Source organism: Rhagoletis pomonella, unplaced genomic scaffold, assembly GCF_013731165.1.
Source record: "Rhagoletis pomonella isolate Grant_MI unplaced genomic scaffold, Rhpom_1.0 Rhpom_scaffold_00001, whole genome shotgun sequence".
NCBI lineage: Eukaryota > Metazoa > Arthropoda > Insecta > Diptera > Tephritidae > Rhagoletis > Rhagoletis pomonella.
Genome location: NW_023458555.1, coordinates 22,320,551 through 22,343,794, shown reverse-complemented (window position 1 = coordinate 22,343,794; position 23,244 = coordinate 22,320,551). Strand labels below are relative to the sequence as shown.

Genomic DNA, 23,244 nt, shown 5'->3' with positions numbered 1-23,244 from the left:
TACCATACTAATTTGGTTTAGATCCGATCATTGGATCATGAAGAAATTAACGGTACTCCTAAATATATAGGAATTGAAGTCGGTTGTTTTTTGCTTAAAATATACCTGTTATTTTTTTCGTTTAAGAATAATCGTTAGATTTGGATTTTTATTTTTTTCTATCAAAAGTTTTTTTATGTGAGAGTTTTTTTATGATCTAAATCTGAAATCGAAAACCAATGGTTATAACACCGTGCGGCAGTCAATTTTACACACAAATATAATCAATAGGGATATTTAGATACCAAATTGAGCAAGTGGCACTCGGACAAACAATTGCCCGAATGCCAAGTCACTTGCCCAATTTGGTGAATACCCTTAATATATTCACGAATCTATGGGCCAAATATAGTAGAATAGCGCTTTTAGAATTTTTGAGGTCTTTGCAATTTCAAAGATATTAATAATTCCAAAAATTATGTAAAAACTTCAGGGCAATAGGCATCAAATAAAACACGAAATTCTATAGATTTCAGGCTGTTTAAATTTTTTCGTTCATAAGGACGAATAGGTATTGAAACTGTGCTTTGAAAATTTTTTCCTTGAATATCCCTGAAAATTTGCCATGTTTCCATTCTTCCTTCTAACTTTATTAGCTAAAAAATAAAATTAGTAAAAAGGGCATTCTCAATATCAACTCGTCCTTGTGAATAAAAGAAAATTGATTTTAAATCTACAGAATTTTTTTTCCATTACCATGCATATTGTTATTCTATATTTTGTCATTACAATATTTACAATATTGGAAAAATCATATTTTTGAAATTTCGAAATCCTTTAAAAAATCCTGACTTCAGTGAGAAAAAGTTATATTAATATATGCAAATTTGGCCCATAGTTTTCCGAGTATATTGAATGATTCGTGCAGTTTGAAATTTTTTTGGGTTTTGTTGCACAAAATAATAATTAAATTTTATCAGAAAAATTTAAATCTGATTTTAACGGTTAAATTATAATTTTTATTATTAAGATCATATGCGTTCCTGGTTTCATGAAACATAATATAATTTTTTAACAAAAGACGAAACTTTAACCCTATGTTAAAAAAAAAATATGTTAATTAAATGGAGCGAAATCTTTTTGTGGTTTGACTACCACGTCTAAATACTTAAGTGCGGACATAATTTATATAGTTTAGGCCCAAAAATGGCTGAAAAAAATCTTGGAAACGTTTTGTTTTCAAAATGTGACCACTCCACAACTTACTGAGTACCGCAAATCCAGTTTTACATGCCTTGTAATCAGCCTAGCAATATCCACCAAGCAAAAAATCCAAGAGGAACGTTATAATACTACTTAGAAACAATTTTACACGATTTTTTTAAAATAATTTTTTTATTTTTTCTAACTCTTATTTTAAAAACGCTTATTTACAATAATTATTGTCTTTCATTCATGCATTAAACATTTATATATTTACACTACAGGAGGATCAAACAGCCAGGCTCTCCTATTTTTTATTGTTGGTATCCTTTGGTTGTACGTGTATCATTACTTTAATGGCGCCACCATGGCCATAACGCGCAGTCTCGAATGCCTTCGCCGTCTCGGTGATATCAAAATGATGAGTAATCAGTCTTTTAACATTTACCTTACCGGTAGCGACTAACGCCAGAGCAGCAGGATAGCTATTAAAAATTTAACAAGTCAAATAATTTTTTCGCACTTATTTAGTTTAGAGATAACTACTCACTCATTGCAGTAACGGAATACACCGCGTATATCAACCTCTCGCGCTAAAGCGTTGATCAGCGGAATTTTTGGTTCTGGTGAACCCATGCCGACGATGACAACGCAGCCGCCGGAGCGTGTAGCCTAAAATTTATTAAATTTTGTACTTATTTAGTTGTAATAAAAAACTGTAAATTTTTTTCTATATATTTCATAGTTATGTATGTACATATATCGCACTTACGAAAATGCTCAAGCGTGTTGTTGACTCAGCACCGCAGCAATCGATCGTCTTATCTGGCTCTACACCCATTATTTGATGTATTTGTTTGGCTATCTCCTCTACGCTGTCATCCTTATCCATGAGCAGCGTATGCGTGGCACCTAATTCCTTGGCGACATCTAAGCGATTCTGCACCAAATCCGTAATCGTTATCTGATCTGCGCCCATTGCTTGCGCCGTCAGCAGTGTCACCAATCCGATAGGACCCGCTCCTAATACCAGCACTTTTGAACCCAGGCCCACACCGGCACGGCGGCACGCATGTACACCAACTGCGAGTGGTTCAAGTAATGCACCCTCCTCCATGGTAACATGATCGGGCAGTTTATAGCAGAAATCAGCAGCATGCTTGTAATAGCGTGTGAGGTTGCCATCATACGGAGGTGTGGCACAAAATACCATATCTGGGCAGAGATTATATTGACCGCCCTTACAGTGGTCACAGTAGCGGCAAGGTACACCCGGTTCACAGGCGACACGATCACCAACAGCTAGATGTTTAACGTCTTTGCCCAACTTTGCAACTACGCCAGAAGCCTCGTGTCCAATAATCATTGGCTTGTTGAGTACAAAATCACCGATACGTCCATGGACTAGGTAGTGTACATCGGAACCGCAAATGCCGACAGAGTCCATTTTTAAAAGCACATCTAGCAGAGAAAGATAGAAAAGTAGTGGATTATTTTGGTGAATGTTCGACGACAATGCTCAGTGAATGTATGTAGTACAAACCATGATCTCCGATTTCTGGAATGGGGCGTTGTTCCTGTAAAAGAAAAGAATAATACATACATTTATTAAAAAATGTCAAGCAACTAGGTCATAAGATCAGGAGGGAGCGAACTTTATATGCTGCTCTTCTAGTGTTTTTAAGGGTCTCGGGTATTTTCTCGTTTTCGTTTAGTCGCTGTATTTATATACCTATTCGTCTTCGTGTTAGTTTTCGCATTCAGCTTCGTATTCATTATAGCCGCTGTCTTCGTATTCATTTCGGAGTATTCGCCTTCCCATTAGTCTTCGTATTCCTCATCGTATTCATCGTCGTATTCTTCTTCGTATTTATCTACGTCTTCATATTCATATTCATCTCCGTATTCGTCTACGCACTCATCTACGTTTTCCTCTTGATATACGTCTTCGTATTTGTCTTCGTGTTCGTATTTATCTTCGTCGTCGTATTCGAATTCGTCTTCTTATTCAACTTCGGTAGGTCTGTGTATTCGTTTTCAGCCTTGCTTCGTTAGCATATTCATGTTCGTATTCGTATTCGGGTTCGTCTTCGAATTTGTGTTCACATTCGTCTTCTTATTTGTATTCGTTTTCATCTCCTTATTCGTCTTTGTATTTGTCTTCTTCCTCGTATTCGTATTGGTCTTCCTATATTCTTCGTATTCGTCTTCCAACTCGCATTATTGTTCGTATTCATCTTTCTACTCATGTATCCGTCTTCGTCCGTCCGTCCGTGTTCAAAAACAAAAAGACAAAGCAAAAGCAAATGCGAAAATACACACGCAAATTTTGAGACAATTTTTTTCTAATTATTTCTACATATTTTGATTGATTACACAGATCGACAAATTTAGACTTTTTACCACCTGAGTAAAACACATCGTATCTTGTAGATTTTTTGGTGCTGAATCCAAATATCCCCGCAGAATTCCTCAAGCACATGAGATATCCTAACCTCAAAGTATATTATGAAAACATCCAATTTTTTTCTACTTAGGGCATCATTTAGTATCTCCCCATTTAAAATTCATTTTAGTTTGTTGCGATTCGATTTTTTCTTCCTCTAGATATGTTTACCAGTTTTAATGTGCAGTACTTTGTATTTTCTTTTGAAACTCAAAAGTTGGCAACACTGCATATCGGACTCGTCGGCATCTAAGTGAGAAGCATGCTCCAGTTAGATGCTCAATCAAAATGTGAAGCAATGCTTTCCTGTGAGAAGTGAGAAGCATGCTCCAGTTAGATGCTCAATCAAAATGTGCTAAAGACGAAGGAAAGCATTGCTTCACTATCTATCAAGTACTTGCCGGCTTAAGAATCTATTTACATACGTACATACATACATACGTACTACATAGGTACTCAAAATCTTAAAACTTAAGTAGCTAAGTCGAAAGCAAATTTGATCAAGAGATGCTAGTTATGGCTGGACATATGATAATAAAAATTTATTGATAAGAAAAATTCCAGTCAGTTTTTGTGGCTCGGCAACATAATGGCATTTCAAACAAGTTCCCACAAAATTTTTGAGTAAGTATTTGACTTGTAATAAAAACTCAAAATTAAATTAAATTTTTTTAATTGCAGTTTATTTCGCTAGAGGTGTCACTGACTTGCCTCGTAAAAGTATGTATAAAAAATTTTTTGGGTAATTAAAGAGATTTTTTTGTGGTCTAAAAAATCATTTCATCTACAAACAAACATAAATTATATGCAAAAGATTATTTTATAGGCGCATAAAATATATACATACATACATAAGTAATTTTTGTTGAATTCTTCGGTGACAATTAGACCAAGGAAGCTCATCAAAATTAACAAAATATAAGCCTAAAATTGGCCAGAAAATTGAATTGTTAATAAAACTGAACACTGAAATTTAAAACATTCATAACAAAAATTTTATGAAAAAAAGCAGGACGTACTTTGGAAAAAATACAGTGACCCAAATATAAAGTGTAACGCGAACTTTTGCAATTTTCGGCTATTTTTCTTAAATTTATTAAATGTATTTTATTTTTTTATGGAAATATAGCTGATTACTTAAAAAACACCATATGAGTTCTAATTTCAGCCTTTGTGCAAAAATTATGAAAATTTCGCAAAATTTGGTATAGTGCAAATTTGGACTAGTTAGGACCTACCGTTGACTTATGACGGTTTAGGCATTTTTTTCATACACAGTATTGCCAAATATCAAGGGTAAGTCCTAGGTACTTTAAATTTGCACTTCATTACACTAAAACTTTAAGTTTTTAAAGATGCTGATTAAAAAGCTAAAAGTGTTGGTTAAAATTTGTATAATTTTCATAATTTTTGCACAAAGTATGAAATTTGGATTTAAATGGTGTTTTTTGAAGTAGTCAGCTATACCTTAAAAAAAAATAATAAACATTACAGGAAAATAGCCAAAAACTTGCTAAACTGTCGCATCCCTATTTTTGTTTGGGGCACAGTATATTTTTACCTAAAATAAAAATCATCGAAATCGACCTGGTCTTTTAAGACCTTTCGGATTAGACAAAATTGTCTTTCAATTTTATATAACACAGTTCGACATGATAATTTTATCCACGATAAAGCTAGCAATTTCTAATAGATTTGGGTCACTAAATTTGTAAAAATGGAAATTTATATATTTGAATTTAAAAAAAATAAGCAAAATCGGCCAAAAACGGCTAACTATTTTTGGCAAAACGGCTAACTAATCGGCTGCCGGCTAAACTGAATTTTTTTTTCGGCTGTTTGCTATCGCAACCGGCTAAATCTAGCCGGAAAACGGCTAAACTTTTATTCTACAAAAACAAATCGTCGTTTAAAGTGCAAAACCGCGTATCAACAAAATGCAAAACCGCGTATGTGAAGTTGTAGAAATTATTTTCTAGAGCGTAAAAATACTCATATTTCTAAATGGTTCTGTTTTTTATAAAGCAATCGCATGGCTAGTATATTTCAGGACGAATGGATAAGAATTGAGCCAAGAGCTTATGTGAGCAAATCCAATTTTTGGCAAAAAATGTCAGTTAAGCGGTTTTGCAGAATGACGATACGCGGTTTTGTACTTTAAACTTCCTTTGGGGTTCCTTAAGCAGGGAGCACACGATTTGTAGATTTGTACAGACATTTTTATCGATAACGAGTTCAGCTTAATAAAATACGTTTTCCTTGTCGCCATGTACGAATTTCCGGAAACCTTTGAAAGTTTGCATAGTATGATTTGGAGGCGTCAATATAACCATTCAACTATGCAAGGAATTAGTAAAAACTGGTATATATAAAAAAATCATCGTTTAGCTTATTCCAACGAAAAAAGTATGCTGGTGTGACCAAAGACCAGAGATTCAATTTTTTTACGTCCTTAGGGATTTTACGATGTCTTAAGTTCATCGAACACTCGTCGATTGGGCGCTTTTTTTATGGCTGATAAACCTTCAACTCTGGAGCACTTAATTCCGAAATTCTTCCAAAAATTTGCTTCAAAACGATCAAGGATTTAAAAAAAAATAAAGGTTCGACTTCTTGTCTGAGCAACATCCAAAAGGTAGTTTGCGTAACAACGCGTTATAACGGTCGCCCATCGGTGAGAGTGGTTTTTTTTTTGTTTGCAATGAAAAGATTCGCATAAAAACTATGTAGGCGGCATAAAGCTGTTAATCCTCTCATTTGTGTGAGAACAGCTAAGGCAAGCGGTAAACAAAATGTGTGAAACGTCAAGTGTTTTTTTTTTCTGCTTATTTTAATTTTATTTTTCGTATTGCAAATGAGGGCGCGTCTAACCATTTGAACGGAACTGTATGTATGCATGTTTGTATTTAAATATCTACATGTGTTTGTCTGCATACATATGCCCAGAGTGCAGACGAGCCCACTTCTAAAATAAACACTTGTGCGTACATAGTCTATGTATGTAGGTATGTGCATATTCCCAGCACTAAATTAGACTTTGACTAGCAGGGCTAAGAAAATTTCCTTTTAGTTTCCTTATGAAATTATACAATTTTGGATGAACGGAATTTATTTTTAAATATACTATGTACACGTTTTAGACTATTTTAAGAAACTTAAAATATCGCACGCTTTTTCTGCTTTGTTACGTAGAAATATTCTTTTTGTAGAGTATTTTCCCCTGATAGAAAACAAAAACGACTTGCAGACTTGTAGTCAAAATAAATATCGTATAATAACACTAGGCGGCAAGAAGTCCCACCTGTCAAGTGAAATCAAAAATTTTTATGGAAATTTTTGTGTGCATTTTTACTTAAGTGGTCATAACTTTTATATTTGTTATTCAATTAAGATAGGTAGAGTCTTATTGTATGTGAAAAAGATCATAATTTAACGTCCCAGAAAGAAACCTGAAGTAAACAAACTTGTTCATGTTGTTGTTTGTAAAGCAAGTAAAATTTTTTTTTAAATTTTATTAAAAATTACGCAACATACATAGCGGTTAAATCCATGAATAGCTCCGGAACGGCTAGTTCGATTGGAAAATGTTGTTGACGTGGATGATGCTAAATTAAGTAAGCTTCACTTTGGAAAAAAAATCTGAATGCATTTTTCAAAACCCAAAAACTGTTCTATTTTTTTTTTTTGACTTCATATTCGCATTCGGCGGATATTTTTACTTTAGAAAGAATGGTCAAATGCCACAGGTCGGAAACTTTTTTTCCATATCTGTAAACTTGTGTAATCTGTAGCAAAAAAAAAAAAAATGAAAAATTCCAGCGCAAGAAATTAAGTCAACAAGTATAGTTGGAGAATAGCGTAAAATAGCGGTAAGACTTCGTGGTGAATTTGTTATTGACATTTTTTTTGTTTTGATTTGCTTATGTAATTTCAGCTGTTTATACAAAATTTAGCACAACTAACGTGTGTGCCTTATGCAGAATGAGCATTTAGGGGGCGTTTTTATCCTTACTACTTATAAGTTAAAAATCAATATACACGTCTAGTCTTTTGAGGAGAACTTCGCCTAAATTGTTTCACTTGTCCTTTGTTTACAATGATAAATTTATTGACTCCAATTAAAATTCTTTCAAACGCTTTACACTTGCTTAACTTGTGATTTAAGTTTTGCTTTTACTTCACTGTTTGATTTCCAAATCCTAATTTGTTACGGGTAGATACCAATGTACGCCCACTCTAACTCACCAAACGTAAATCTTCAATGCCGTGCAATACCGCTGTTAAATTGTCGTTTGCCATGTTGATTATACTGATTGAAATAAATTAAGTAAGAAAGAATAAAGTATGCACACTTGTCAGGATTAGTTAGTTATTCCAAATAGTCGACTGCTCTCAAGCAATGTTCCCGACGAACTAAAGTCCAATTCATATGGAACGCTAAAAGTTGACTTTTGCGTATTTGTCAACGGTGTGTATTGCGCTCTGTATACCTCTTCGTATTCCCTGCAGATACATACTTATGAATATAGTAAATATGTATGTACATTAGAACGTACCACCTTACGGCAAAAAAAAAAAAATCGCTTAAACCCCTGATCCTTGAGCATTTTTGCAAGGCTACTTCAAAAAAAAAAAATATTGGCGAACCAGGGTGTCGTTTTTTTAATTTTTCGGTGTCACCTAGCTTCGGCGATAAAAAAAAATTTTGTATTGATAATTCTACTGGAATAATCAAAATACCCCCTTGTCAAAAGTTAAGTGATTTTTAGTGCGCTTTAATTTAAGATCCGATTTTAAGATCCGACTGTAAATACCGAAACATAACCAAAAAAGAGGTCCCCACTTTCGACTTAAAAAAAATCGAGACTGCCTTCGGATCGAAATACTTTAATTAACTGATATTAGGGTGACACGTTAAAGTGGTTGGAACTGAGAACAGGAAACTTGAGATCAATGAATTTAAACAAAAAAAAAATAAAAAATATTGTCTCCTCAAAACAAAAAAGTTGATATATCACACTTTCAGATCCGACTGCACATGCCGAAGATATAACGAAAAATGTAAAAATGCGACCCCTACGTTTGACAAAAAAAACTTTAATGAAAAAATGTTTCGAACTCAGGGGGGCGCGTGCGAACTTTTTTTGTTTGCTTGCAATCTGGTACGGTCTAATATAAAATACATACTTACATACATGTGTTTATGCATATGTTGTTTCAGCTTTTCAAAGCTTTCTTTTTTAATTTAAGCGGGTTTACCCAGCAGTGAAATTTACTAGTTGTGAACTAGAATACTACCAATTTGTTATGCAACTAAACCAGGAGCAGATTGCCGGGTGTTAAAGAACTCAGGTGTTCGTCTCACTATACAAAAGGCTCATACCAAAGGAAGTCCTCTGCAAGGCAGGAAGGACAAATGGGGTTTTCATGAGTATTTACTCATGCCAATCACAGACAGGTGTCAGTCCTATGGATGTAAGTACCTAGTTATACCTTCTGAGTTTGAGAGCAACATCACAGTTTTGCCCAACTGCCGCCATCGATCTTTGCGGTCATTGCTGAGGGATATATTTACCCATTTTTGAAAGGTCCCACTCCTATTTCTCCACTATTTTCAAGACGTAGTCCATCGCCTTGGAATGCCAGGACATGTTCCGCAAGAGAGAAGTGAAGATTGTCCCTGTTTCCTCCAATGGCTTAGGATTGGTTTTATTCCTAGACGGATACAGTTCCGTAAGAGGCCTAAAAAGTGCCTTCCTAAAAATCCTGCTCTGCAGAAAAAGTCATCGACTGTTTCTTCCTCCTCCTCAGCCCTGTAACTTCTATAATATTCATGGGATAATATTTCTATTCCTGGCCATCATCCTTCCTGCCCATGGTGAATTCTTTTTTAGTGCTAGTATCGCTAATTCTGTAACCAGATTTGCAGGGCCATCTCACAAGATTTACGTAACGGATAGGGATGTTGCGGAAAAGGCAGAGGATGTGATAAAAGAGCCTTCGTATTCAGCCAATCTCTCCAGACACTTCAGAATGGAGGACATTATGCTATTCTAGGGCTAGTATAGTCGTATGCTTATGGTATCCAAGAGTATGTAAGCGACGCAGTGAAGATATTTTTTAAGGTCGCAAAAGCAGTTCAATGACTTCGATGAATATAATAGAATAGATATCATATGAACCGACCGATTTAAAGCTGCCTAAAAAATTAAATATTCTATACATATTTCTGCTTATTTAAATTTCGTTTGACGTATGCATGAGACATACAGGCCTTTTATTTGCCGAGCCCCTTGTGTGCTGTATACATACATGTGTGTGTCAGCAGATCATATACTACATATGCATATTTATCTGCCTGCAAAACCTGAAGCAGACATTTTTTCCAATTGGTTGCGAAAATCACAGTAAACAAAACATGTTTCCAATGAAAGGAAAAACCAAGCGTCGGATGATATCGACCACGGAAAACTTATAAAGGACCTTGATTTGAGGGTATGCACCTGGAATATCAAGACCTTTAATGGGGAATAGGCATGTTAATTTTACAGCTTTTTCCGATCCCGGCATAAATAAATGACGTCAGGATTTATTTTAATGGACTTTGTCATTTCAAAGATATGATTAATTCCAAAAATTATTTAAAAAATGCAATGCAATGCAAAAATATGGGTACCAAATGCAAGAGGAAATTTCTTTAGAATTAAAAAAAAATTAAAATTTTTGGATTCACAATGACGAAAATGTAAAATTTTAAGCTAATAAAGTTAGAAGGACGAAATTCGAGGATGTTATTGAGTTTATATAAGTCCTTAACATATAATTTTTTCAAAAACAAATATTGCGAAATAAAATTTTAAAAGAACATTTTCAATACTTAGCAACCTTTCTGCACCAAAAACTTGAATATGCTTAAATTCTACAGGATTTTCTCTTTAATTTGATACCCATACTTCTTCTCTAAGCACATTTCTTTGAATTTTTTAAATCACTCTTGAATTACTGATTTTGATTTTTTATTTGTTTATATTAAGGGCCAATTTCATAATGAACACTTAAAGTTCCTTTTATAAAAGTCTCCTTCTAGTTAAAGTGTAATTGAAATGTAATTTAAACAAGAATTGTTTTCATAATACAATGGCAATAGAATAATAACAAAAGGTTCGTTTAATTGAAAAGAAGAAAATTGGCAATGCTGATCTCGGCAAAATTGCATCAGCCGATTGTCATAAAAATATGTAATTATGCTACGAAAATGACATCCTTTTTTTCTTACAAAAGGGACCTTTATGTCATTTAAATTTCCATTTTGGGTATTTAACTAAGGAGCCATTATGGTCACCTTAAACTTTAAAGTGGCTTTATGAAATCGATCAGCCAAATAAATAAAGCATCCTTTAAATTTTTAAGTAGTCTTTAATCTTATTATGAAATCGGCCCTAAATTTTTTAGTGCAAAGTGCAGAAAAAGTGGCAATTTTGAAGAAGATCGGTTCATAATAAAAACTAATTGAAAAGAATTGTAGGGTTCTACCAAACGAAAAAAAAAATAAAATTATTTGAAATATTATAAAAAGTTTTCACCGAAAGTATTTTTTTTTTGTTTTCGGATTTTATAAAAATTTTGGGTATGCATTTTTTTAAGAAAGAATTAATCAAATTTGTTGAAAATTATGAACATTAAATTCCATTTATTGACCACTGTGCTGCGCCCCTACGGGCAAGGGCGATTTTTTGGCCCCACTGTCGGAAAACGACGACTGAGGCTTATAGACTTCGCCAGGTCCGGAAACATGGTATTACTAGCATAAAAATATTCATCAAGCTAAAGGGCTGCCTCCACATCGAAAAACGTGAAACCAAATCGATCAGGTTGTGATAGACGGAAGGAACGCTTCCAGGATTTTAGATTTAGGAACACTACGAGGGCAAAACATCGAGGGCCAAGCAAAAAGTTTGCATCTAACATACCTACAGATAAAAAAAAAATGCCACCTACAGTGCCACGCTGCGGTTGGGCGCAACACGAGCTATGGGGGACCGTTATAAGTGCATATTCGGCTATGAAAGTCATTCTAATCTTCAGAATGACTTAATCTAACTTGTTTGTTGTTTACTATTTAGTTGATAATGTATATATATTGATATATTTATGGACATACATGTATTCTTTGTTATACTTAGCTTAAAAATAAATACATATGGATATGCTATATGAAATTATTTATATAAATACTCGTTTTCGTACACGTATATGCGTGCCTTTTTACCGGCGCCGAGTGCTTGTTATTCATTTAAAAATAATATGAATACATACCCTGCAGGAAATTTATCTAACTATAAGCTATCTTCAAGTAAATTAGGAAGGAGCTAAAAGTCACTTATTATCTGTATATTTTTTTTGACGAAAGCTAACGATATTTCTATGGCGATGGCCGCGAAATTGTCAAGGGTGGTTTACCTCTGCATTCTATGTAGTCTAAGGTGGTTACCTCTGCATTAGATGTAACTAACTTTTAACTAACTACTTTCGGACATAAAATATCAATAGGAAAAACAAAACATTTTTTTATTTTTTATTTATTTTTAATTTTTATTTACTTTATTTATTTTTTTACATCTCGTATTTGTTAACATATTCTGCTGTAGGTTGTGCCATATTCGAACTCCGTCCGGCATAACTTCAAAATGATAATATGAATTTTCGATCTTCCTTTTATTTGTCCTCAATTCGAAAAACTATTTGTAAAGCGCAGGATATTTAAACAGAAACGCGTTTAAAGAAAACAATCTCCTTCATTACTCCTGCATTACTTGTCAACTAGTTTAACGTTAGCTTTTTGTAGCCAGCTACTAGTTATATATTTTATAGAAATTATTTTTTATCAATTGATAGTTTTTTTCTGCAGGGTAAGTATTTCTTTTTATGCATTTAAAAATAATATGAATACATACATACATATATGAGTACATAAGTGTATATTCGTGTGAGTGCATACGCATATAGTTAATTTCTTAGAATAAATATCGCTTTTTATGTAATTCGGTAATGTTTGTGTTTGCAAATGAACAATTAGGGGATTCACAAGATGTGGTAAGCGTTGTAATGTTCTTAAAAATGTGCAATGTTAAATAACGGTCAAAAAATATTTAGGAATCCGCAAGGAATAATTAATACCCCTATTCTGGAATTCTTTCCTATTCGGATTTTGCTACGAACCGTAGAAGTAGTGTACTGCAATCCGAATCGTATTTTCGAACCTTCGAAGTTCGTAACAATGGCATGCCTAAAAACGAACGACTAAGAAATTGAATGGCAATGCTGCACATGTTTCCGCAAGGGTTGCAGCATGTGGATTTTTCGTTTTTCGATCAAAATATTTTTAGCGTCATATGCATATGTATGTATGTATTTATGTATAATAAATTGAAAAATTTTACGACTTTAAGAAATTACGACGCTTGCGACGTTTTGTAAATCCCCGAAATGTGTTCGCACCGCTATTGGCACAAACTAAAATAAATTGTAAACAAAGTTTGTATTTTTACGAAAAAGTTCATTCATTTGAGTGATTTCACGTGATTTACAAAATATATGTACATTGAGGCATACACACATATGCACATCTATGTATCATGTACTTGCGTATAATATATATATTAGGGCTGTTTGCAGCTCTCAAAAAAAATCACAAGAATTTTTTTTCATTATTTTTGTCGGTTGAAAAAGTACTTTGCTTTTGCTGTAAATTTTCTTGAAGAAATGAATATACAAACATTTTTTTTTTCTTTTTGCGAGGCAATTTCGAACACAAGTTTTGTTTGGCCGAACCTAGAGCATTACAAAGAAGTTCGGGCTTAGAATGTTAATCCCGGGCCTTTTATAGGTTCCGGAAAGCCCTTGGGATTCTTGGCAAATAATATGGGGATTTTCGGGACTTGTAATTTGCATTGATGGCAATAACAGAAACTCCTTTCCGTGACCAGTATTGGCTATATTTCTTTTTTTTACTTAATAATTGATACTTTTTATAAATGTCTAGCTCATTATACATATAACACCGTGCGATAGTAAATAGTACACATAAAAATTAATGTATTCGTGAAACCATGGGCCAAATGTAGCAAAATTGCGTAGTTGTTCACTCTGACGTCAGTAATACAAAAATTATTTAAAAAATTCAGTGAAATGTGCTTGGAAAAGAAGTATAAGTATCAAATTAAAGAGGAAATTCTGTAGAATTTAAACAGATACAATTTTTTGGTGCATAAGGCCTGGTATGTATTGAAAATGTCCATATAAATTTTTATCCTTATATAAACTCGATAACATCCTCGAATTTCGTCCTTCTAACTTTTTCAGCTTAAAAAATTACCTATTCGCACTCAAAAAAAACTTCTCTTAATTGAAGAAAAACAGCAATCAAAATGAAGAAAAATGGGAACCAAATAGCACTAATAAAGTTTTATCCTCTTTTCATGCCCAAAATTTCTTCAAAATGATAGATTACATCCACGGTTCCATATTTTCGTGTACGTTTTTACACATTCCAAAGAAAAATTACTCATTCGGGGGAATTTTTTATTCATTCGGAAGAATTCCCGACCTCAAAGTAAGAAAAGTTTTTCTTTGATCCAGAGATGGATTTTTGGTTCAGTGCGTCCTTGTGAATCCAAAAATTTTTAATTGTTTTTAATTCTCTTTCATTTGGTACTCATATTTTTATTCTACATTACATTGAACTTTTTAAATAATTTTTGGAATTAATCATATCTTTGAAATTACAATTTAAATAAAAAAGTAGGTTTAAAACCCATTTATTTATTATTTATTTTATGGTAGGAGAGCTTCTAAAACAATGTAGAAGCAATTTTTTCGATTTAAGATGTTAAAAAGTAATGAATATCTAAATCCCGGAATCCCGGAGTTGTGATAATGACATCCCGAAAATTCCGGGATCGTAAAAAGCGAAAAAATGTGTATCCCTAATATGTACTTATGTATTTATTTTTATTTTTACTGTTGTTACCAGTGTTGCCGCGAAACATTTTTAGCGGTAGCTAAATTCAGGCTAAAAAAGGGCTAAAAAAGAGCTAAAAATCGTCGTTGTGGCTAAAAATGGTAGCTAAATTTTTTTACCTACATATAAATATATAAGTATACACGCAAACATTTTCTATAAGTAATGATATAGAAAAACAATGAACTCTGGAAAGAATTAATATTTTATTCAACAAATAAACTTGTTGTGTAACACATAAAGCATATTAAGGGCCGCCAACTTACCTATTTTAAAGTATAGTTAAATCGTTAATGGATAAGATAACGGCCCAGAAACGTAAAAAACATACATATACATATGTATGTACAGTTTAAAAATTAATTTCTTACATAAACAAAAAAATGAGATCACATTAAGAATACATAAGTACTAGAATCATATCTAAATACAGTGTCGGACAATACTAAATAACTTAAATAATTTCAAACTATGCTTCGAAAAATATCCATTTGTAAAAGAAATTTTTAAAATGTTATGTTATAATTTACAAAGAATTAAAATGTCGGTGCTTTATTATTGTCCGACGCTGTATGTATCAAACAAACAAAAGAGTATTCATTTAATGAACTCATAGTAAAATAATTTAATCTATAAACATTTTTTTTAACACATTAAATATTTATATCTATATCAATACTATCATCGCTAAGCGATTCTTCGTCGTTACAATTTTGTTCATTTCTCATTAACCTGACGATAGCATCTGTAAAATCAAAATCATGACAACATTTCTGTACATTTTTTAAGCCATATCTTACAGTTAATAAAGCGTTTAACATTGCAAAATTCATTTTATTTCTGTGCTTATTTTTAACGAAATTTATTATAGAAAACGTCCTTTCAACTTCTGCGTTACTTAAAGGTAAAAGAAGCAACCGATAAACAAACTTTTTCCACCACTTAAGCTAGCGACACAATGAACAGTTTATTTGCCTTAAAGGAAAGGCGTTCGCTAGTTAAACTCATGAAAATCATATAAAAAATTTCAATGTCAATGATGAGTAAATTTTGAAAAGGGCTAAAAAAAGGGCTAGGGGCAATTTCAAATTTTTGTGGCCAAAAAAAGAATTTGGTAGCCAAATTTAGCCACCAAAGGGCTAAAACGGCAACACTGGTTGTTACAACAGTCACAATGTTCGAGGCAGCAAAGCACTGACGTGCCATTCGAGATAGGGTTGCCAGACGTACTGCTTTTATTTTTCTCCTTTTTATTCTCCCTTGTACTCCCAAAAAAAATATCTGGAAATGTACTCCTTTTTAGCTTTGTACTTCTTTTGTACTCCTTTTTCCAGCTATTAATATTTTATCATATAATATCTGTTGCACAGTTTTTTTTTTTTTTTTGAAAAATAAAAGGGACCTTTATAGATTTTGCGAAAAAGTAGTTTATTGTTAATTATCCACAGATTTTACTTCAGTTTTATTAATTTGTTTTTAAATTTTAACCTTCATTTGGGTTTACCGGCGGTAAACACTTTGGGAGAAAAGCGCAAGTCTTCGTCGGTTACTTTATTACATATCTTCTATAACCATAGGCTAATTTCCCCCATTTTGGTCCTTTATACTCCGTCTTTTAATGATAATTTGTAACAATAAATTGCACAAAAAATTAAAAAAAAAATTGTACTCCTTTTTTATGTCATGTACTGCTTTTTTTCTATCGAAAATATAAATGTACTCCTTTCTCCGTTTCAAAATCTGGCAACCCTAATTCGAGAGCTCTGTTGTTCGAATCTTTTAGCAGCGGATTTTTTTTATTATTTTCCTTTGATTACATTTTTTTCTTATTCTAATTAAATTTTTTCTTATTTAAAATAAAATTTTTAGATTTTATTTTTCTAAGAAGAAAAATATATACAATTCTATTTCATTTAATTTAAAGAACTATTCCGTATTTTCTTTATTGTTTAATTAAATTTTTTCCATATAATTTAATTTTAATTTTTAGATTTTACTGTTTTAAAAAGAAAAGATTTTTTTTAAATTAAGTTTAGAAATTAATATTTAATATTTTGTAACATTAAATTCTTTTTTAATTAAATTTTCTTTTAGTTATTAAATTTCATTGTTTAATATATATATATATATATATATATAATTTTCTAATTTCGTCTCATTTTTAGGAATCTAGTTTATGGGTTTTACCTTTTTAGTTTAGTTAACTTTTATTTAATTTTCTTTTCATTTCTATAAATTCTAGAAATTAAAAGCTGTTTTGTAATTCAATTTAATTTTTAAAAACTTAGTTTACTTTAGTATCTTTTTCTAATTTATAAGTTGTTAGACTTCAATTTTAAGATTTGATTATTTTAAAAACAAATCTTTTTAATTTCATTTCTTTTTAATAAAACTATTTATATTTCTTTTTTATTTAATTTTCTGTAAATTTTTGTTTGTTTGTTTTTTTTTTATTTCATTTTATTTTTAAAAACTTATTTTATTTATTTTATTTTTTTTTAAGTAAATTTTCGCTTTATTTTTCGATTTTATTGTTCTAAAAAAATATATATTTAATTGAATTTAAATTTTACGATTTTTTTAATTTTTTTAAGTTAAATTTTAGATTTATTGTTAAAAAAAATTATTTTTTTAGTTCCATTTAATTTTCGGAAACATACTTTTTTACTTTGAATAAAATTTTTCTTTTATTAATTTAATTTTATTTTGAATTACAGTATTTTAATGTTTTAAAAAGAAAAACATAAACAATCTTTTTTTTGTTTTTGGAAACTTATTGCTAAAAAACAAACAGAATAACGCTAAGACCTTCACGTTAGCAGATGTTTCAAATAAATCTTTCGAAAGACAGAAAGGAGCTTCCAAGTCAGTTGCCAGCATTACTCTGCTGATTTACTGATATTAGAGTGGTGTTAGGGCGATAAGAATTTCGGAACATACTTGAAGATACGACTGTAAAAGCCGAAGATATGACGAACAGTGTAAAAAATGTTTTTTTTTTTGGAATTTTTTTTTGCAAAAGTGCTTTGAATTCGAAGGGACGGTCTAATGTACTTACATACAAATGTATTATTTTGTGAAAGATTTTCATTTGTTAACAGCTGGTTAGTCGCTAAGTAAATAGGGAATGCATTAAAAAACTTTCATGAGATTATAATAGTGATAAGCTACGAATGCAATGTTTTCTTTTTATACCCAAAGTTTATAGTCTTTGATTTTCGAAAACCTTATTATAACATATGTATATGTATGTTGTGTATAGTACTCGTATGCATATGTATGTATGTACTATATTGAACGATGGTTTCGTGTGCAAAATGGTTTTTGCTTAACATTCACCGCAGTGTCATCAAAGATTATACTTCAGCAAGTTCAAAACTTTTGATCTCTAATTACACTCTGCGACACTCCAAAGTACTTGGGAATGCTATTTTTCTTGTAGGTCTTGGCGATTAAAACAAGAATCGAAATATGAAATTTGCCGAACATCAATAAAACCTCGACTTACGGTTAAAATACCGGTTTTGAGTTTGTAGATTGACATACATACACCTGATTAAGTTAAGTGACATTTTGACCAGTTTTGCCCATTTTTCTTTTGTTTACTTAAGGTTTATAATTTTTTTATAAAAGTCTAGCAAATAATATATATATATAAATAATATGAGCATTAAATAGACGAAAGAAAAATAGCCAAAACTGGGCAAAATGTTACTTAACTTAATCAGCTAACCACAAGGGCACATGCACACCATTCGAAAGGTGTGATTTTCTCCTTTCTAAACCCAGTGAGTCAAATCAGTTACCCGATAAGATCTAAAAGCAAAATAACATCGCTTCCCAGGTATTTCTACTACATTCTTTATTGTAGCACTGTGTTATCTATCTCCGCACTTTTGATAAGTGAAGTAAAGTGACAAGGCAAACATCCGTACATATTCAACCTAAGGACTAAGCAAGGTCAAGAGAAATTGCGAAGCAACGGCCGCCTTTAAGCAAGCGGTACATCTAATAAACTTTAAGCTTTTAATACTGCACTAAGTTAATAACTGGTACTGAAAACGGTTTTCGAGTTAATCGAAGAAAGGCCATTTAAAAAAAATGGTTCTTAATTTTTAAATTCAGAAAAAAAACCAGAATAAAACTATTAATATTAGTTGAATAACATACTTTTTCGCAACAGTGTCTTAGAAAATGTGTTCGAAATTCGATAGGGCAAAAAGCTTGGAAAGCTGACCGATAGAAAAAAAACCATCGAAATTTCATTTTGAAATTTAGGCCATAAGGCATCAATGTCAGGGCAATCTCAAACACTTTTCCACCTTATTCAGCAGTAACAGCACTGAAAGTGAGAGCGATTACCATCAGCTATATTCGAAAGTATTGAGGGAAAGGCTAAAGAATACCGTCGAAGAACCAATTAGGCCCTATCTGTGTGCTTTAGACCTGGTAAGTCCGCCATAGACCAGTTCTTCTTCTTCTTTTGGCCGAGCTCAACAAAGCACGCCAGTCGTTTCTTTTCTGTATCAACTGGCGCCAATTGGAAATGCCAAGTGAAGCCAAGTCCTTCTCCACCTGGTCTTTCCATCTCAGTGGGGGCCTTCCTCTTCCTCTGCTTCCACCAGTGGGTTCCGAGTTGAATACTTTCAGAGTTGGAGCGTCGGTGTCCATTCGAACGATAAGACCAAGTCAGCGGGGCCGCTTTATTTTAATTCGCTGCACTATGTCCATATCGTTGTAGAGCTCATACAGCTCATCGTTCCATCGTCTGCGGTACTCGCCGTCGCCAACGCGTAAAGGCCCGTAAATCTTCCGCAAAATCTTTCTTTCGAATACTCCAAGAGCCGCCTAATCGGATGTTGTCATTGTCCATGCTTTTGCGCCATATACCAGCACGGTTACCATACGCCAAACCTTGGAGAAGCCCCTCAATAAGACAGACCGCCTACTGTTTTAGAGATGGGCGCAGCACTAAATATTAGATCTTCATCCCGCCCTTCTAGATATTTAATTTTACTCTGCAGCTGATTTTCAGAAATTTGCGAAAATATTTAAAGACTTTGCCCACCACTAATTTATTTGTCGGTTTCAAAATCACTTTCGGCAGCACGCAAATAAAATTGCCTTTATGTCTGCGAAACTAATACAGCTGTGTAAAATGACCTTGAGCAATGTCAGAATCTTGAAGGATCTATCCTAGCCGTTTGATACCAAACAAAGTTTCAGGCAGAACGAGGTCCCTGACGTGTGATGCATTCAATATGTTGTTGGAGAAAAATTTTTTATAATTGCTGGCGACTTGTGTTTGGCGTGGCGCAGTGTGGAAAACAATATTTTTTTGTGACAAAATCTAATTTATCGTGAACGAGAACACGGTGCAAGAATGCACATCAAAGCAAATTAACAGCAACAGAATATTAGAAAAACAAAATTGTCATAATGAATGTCACGTAGGACCTTTTACATTGATAGCGACGATAAGTATAATATATGAAGTGTTCTTATTATTTGCTATTGTTAGTCTGTATATGCAAATGCACTTTTGTTTATATCATTTTCCTTAAGCTTAAGTAGCTGTTGTACGTTACGAACAAATAATTTAAATTGTAAGCACACTTGGCTTGAGCACTTGTTCATACATTACATAACTCCATACATATGTATGCATGTACATTATTTACATTAGTAACTTTGTATTTTGCATACAAAGCTAATTCCTAAACTATAGGGGTATTCTCGATCCGTTGCATACTGGCTAGCATGGTGCGTAGAAAGTAGGGATGTTCAAATGAAATCGGTGTTTCCAAAAACCGTTTTTTTGTTTTAATTTGGTTAATGATCTTTTTCAGTCTTTTTTTTAATGTAGGTTTTAATCGTTTTTTTGTTTGCTTTCATACCGAAAACAGAAAATTCGGTTTTTACATTCCCCAGCAATGAATAACATTTTGAAATTCGTCGAGATAAGAATAAAATTTTACGGCGTACCAAAAACTTCATATTAACTACTAAATTTTTATTTGCTGATCCAGTAGCTAAGCATAATCGATTGTGAAGTCGACTGTGAATATTGAAATTTCGCACAAAGTTTTAAACTTGAATTTATATGTCGTTTGTTAAAACATAACCCATATTTTAATAAAAAATTAACAAAAAATACTTACCATGAAAAATATTTGAAATATTAAAAAAAAACGATCACTGTACAACAAAATTTTGAAGTAAATAATATATTACCATTTACATAAGTATATACATATATAATTATATACATATCGCTCATTTACTGCAATATCTAGTGTCATAGTCCAAAAAATTCAAATTTTAGGTTGAGTATTTGTGTAAAAATTTCATAGCTGTATCGATTACCAGTATCTCAATAGAACAACCCACTGGGAAAATATGTAAGCACCTTACGAGGTAAGCCATGTTTTCTTTCAGTTTTTAGTACCAAAATTGTCATCATGTCATCTACTAGTAAAGCACAAAATGAACACCTCCAACGACACATTACGTTGTCAGTTGCAAAGTAACGTGCAGCCGAAGTTATCTCCAAGCGCCGAACTACTCCGAGCGACTTCTCTGCATTACACGTAACTTACTTTGTAAAGCGGCTCAGAAGTATGTCTGATACCAAATGTACATTCTAAATTCCTACTTACATAAGGCGGCCATGCCTTTGTAAAAGTAAGGGACGTTCGGCAGGGAAATGGTAATGACTGCCAGGTGAAGAGTAAGTTGCTAATAACGTGCTCCTAATTCCCACTGGGAAAGTATGATTAATTTTTACTGTGGGAGTATATGTAAATTCAATACTTTTAAGCCGTTTTTCTTGAGTTTTGCTTTTTGGCATTATGACACTATTGAAGTAAATAAGTGATATGTATTCATTTATAAATTAAAAAAGGATTTTTTTGTGAAATGAAGTTTGTTTTTGTATAAATATGTCCAACGCTTTATTATATTATTATATTTCGTATATTTGGAAATGAAGTTGTTATATAAAATTATGAAAAACTATGGTTTTAATTAACTTGCATTGCACAGCAGTAAGTAATAAGTGTAAGTGAAGATTTATTTTAATATGATTTCGATGTGTTTTGGTTTTTTTGTAGTGGTTTTTGTAATTCGGGTTTTTTCCGGTAAACCGAAAAGATCAGTATTTTAATATGGTTTTTTATAAACGATTTAAAACCTAAATAAAAAACCGTGATTAATTAAAAAAAGAAATTTTTTGGAACTTGTGCCCATCCCTAATAGAGAGCATAAATAGCAGATTGGATAGTTTTGTTGTTGTTTCATGTGTTCAAACAGTAGTTAGAGAGTTTGCAAGGGATCGGGAATACCCCTTATGTAAATAAACAGCAAGTATGTACATTAGGGTGGTTCAAAAATGCATGTGAAAAAGTAAAGTCGGAAGTTTTATGCTCTCACCTCCTTGGATTGTTCTAAACGGAAAAAATATACCCTTATTTTTTTATTTTGAAATCAAAAAGTATTTAGATGTCGCTCAAAGCGCCCAAAGTTTTCCATGTAAAAAAATCGAATTTTCGTAGAAATGGTATAGAATTCTTAAAAATCAATGTTTTTCTATCGAAAAACTCTGTTTATCTGCAGGAGATTCCGAATAATAATACCCAATTGTTTATTTAACCATTTTTTCATCGCAACTATAATTTATAGGTCCGCCAAAAACCCACAGAAACCCCGAAAATTGCAATAGGGAGACCAATAAAAAATCGCTAGTATTAAAAACGGTTAAATAAATATTGGGTATTGAAGAGAACCAGAGTTTTCCGATCGAAAAATATTGATTTTCAAGAATCGTATACTATCTCTACGAAAAATTGTTTTTCCCATATAAAAATACACGGAAAACTTTGAGCGCTTTGAGCGACCTCCAAATATTTTTTGATTTCAAAATAAAAAAAAATAGGGGTATACTTTTTTTCTATATACAACAATAATAAGGGGTGAAAGCATTACAATTCCGACTTTACTGTTTTTGGACCACCCTAATGTACATATGTACTCTGCATTATAGAGAGCTCGTTCTGCTAGAAATTTCTAGTTTCGGAACTATAGCATCGCGCATTTGCAATACATATAGGATAATTGCCGAAATTCATTAGGACTTTCATATCCGAATCGTCATATATCCGATTTTGAAGTCAGAGATGTTTAGCATTCTGAGTGCCACAGTAATCGCCTTCTTTTCTATTAAAATATGAAAGGGCTGTAATCCAAGCAAGACGTTGAGCGCATCAGCTGAGCAGGTCTTCAGTTCTCCTTGTGTATGAATGTTTGGTAAGTATGTTCGGGTATTTCGACGTCGAAGCGACTCCAGATACGAAAGGGTTCAGTTTACTATTTAAACGAAACTACACAGGTAAAACTAGTAGTGTATTTCTAACCTAAACATCTTACCAGTTTCTTATTGCCCATAGTGTGTATATTTTGAAAATGGTAAATGGTAAAGTTCCTTTCCTTTGATTCTTCCCTCCGCTGATTAAAATAAGCATCCAACTAATTTTCTTTAAGATTTATTCATATTTCATTGAAGAATTATCTACATTTTTGGCATACATTTCGAAATCTA

General features: G+C 32.5%; 1 protein-coding gene across 3 annotated transcripts in view; it reads right to left on the bottom strand.

Moving 5' to 3' along the window:
* Positions 1–1,362: 1,362 nt before the first annotated feature.
* LOC118741150 (sorbitol dehydrogenase-like) overlaps positions 1,363–23,244 on the bottom strand; it is a 38,625-nt gene continuing 16,743 nt past the window's right edge. Inside the window, exons 1-5 of one of the 3 annotated variants that reach the window (XM_036473008.1) lie at positions 7,874–8,031; positions 2,726–2,759; positions 1,955–2,643; positions 1,733–1,854; positions 1,363–1,667 (exon numbers count right to left, since the gene is read on the bottom strand). In XM_036473008.1, the coding sequence (XP_036328901.1) occupies positions 1,490–1,667; positions 1,733–1,854; positions 1,955–2,643; positions 2,726–2,759; positions 7,874–7,927 (1,077 nt within the window). In that variant the 5' untranslated portion in view covers positions 7,928–8,031 and the 3' untranslated portion in view covers positions 1,363–1,489. Of the gene's footprint in view, positions 1,668–1,732; positions 1,855–1,954; positions 2,644–2,725; positions 2,760–2,914; positions 3,500–7,873; positions 8,032–23,244 lie in introns of those variants that run through there. The other 2 variants (XM_036473019.1, XM_036473026.1) reach the window with 2 other exon arrangements.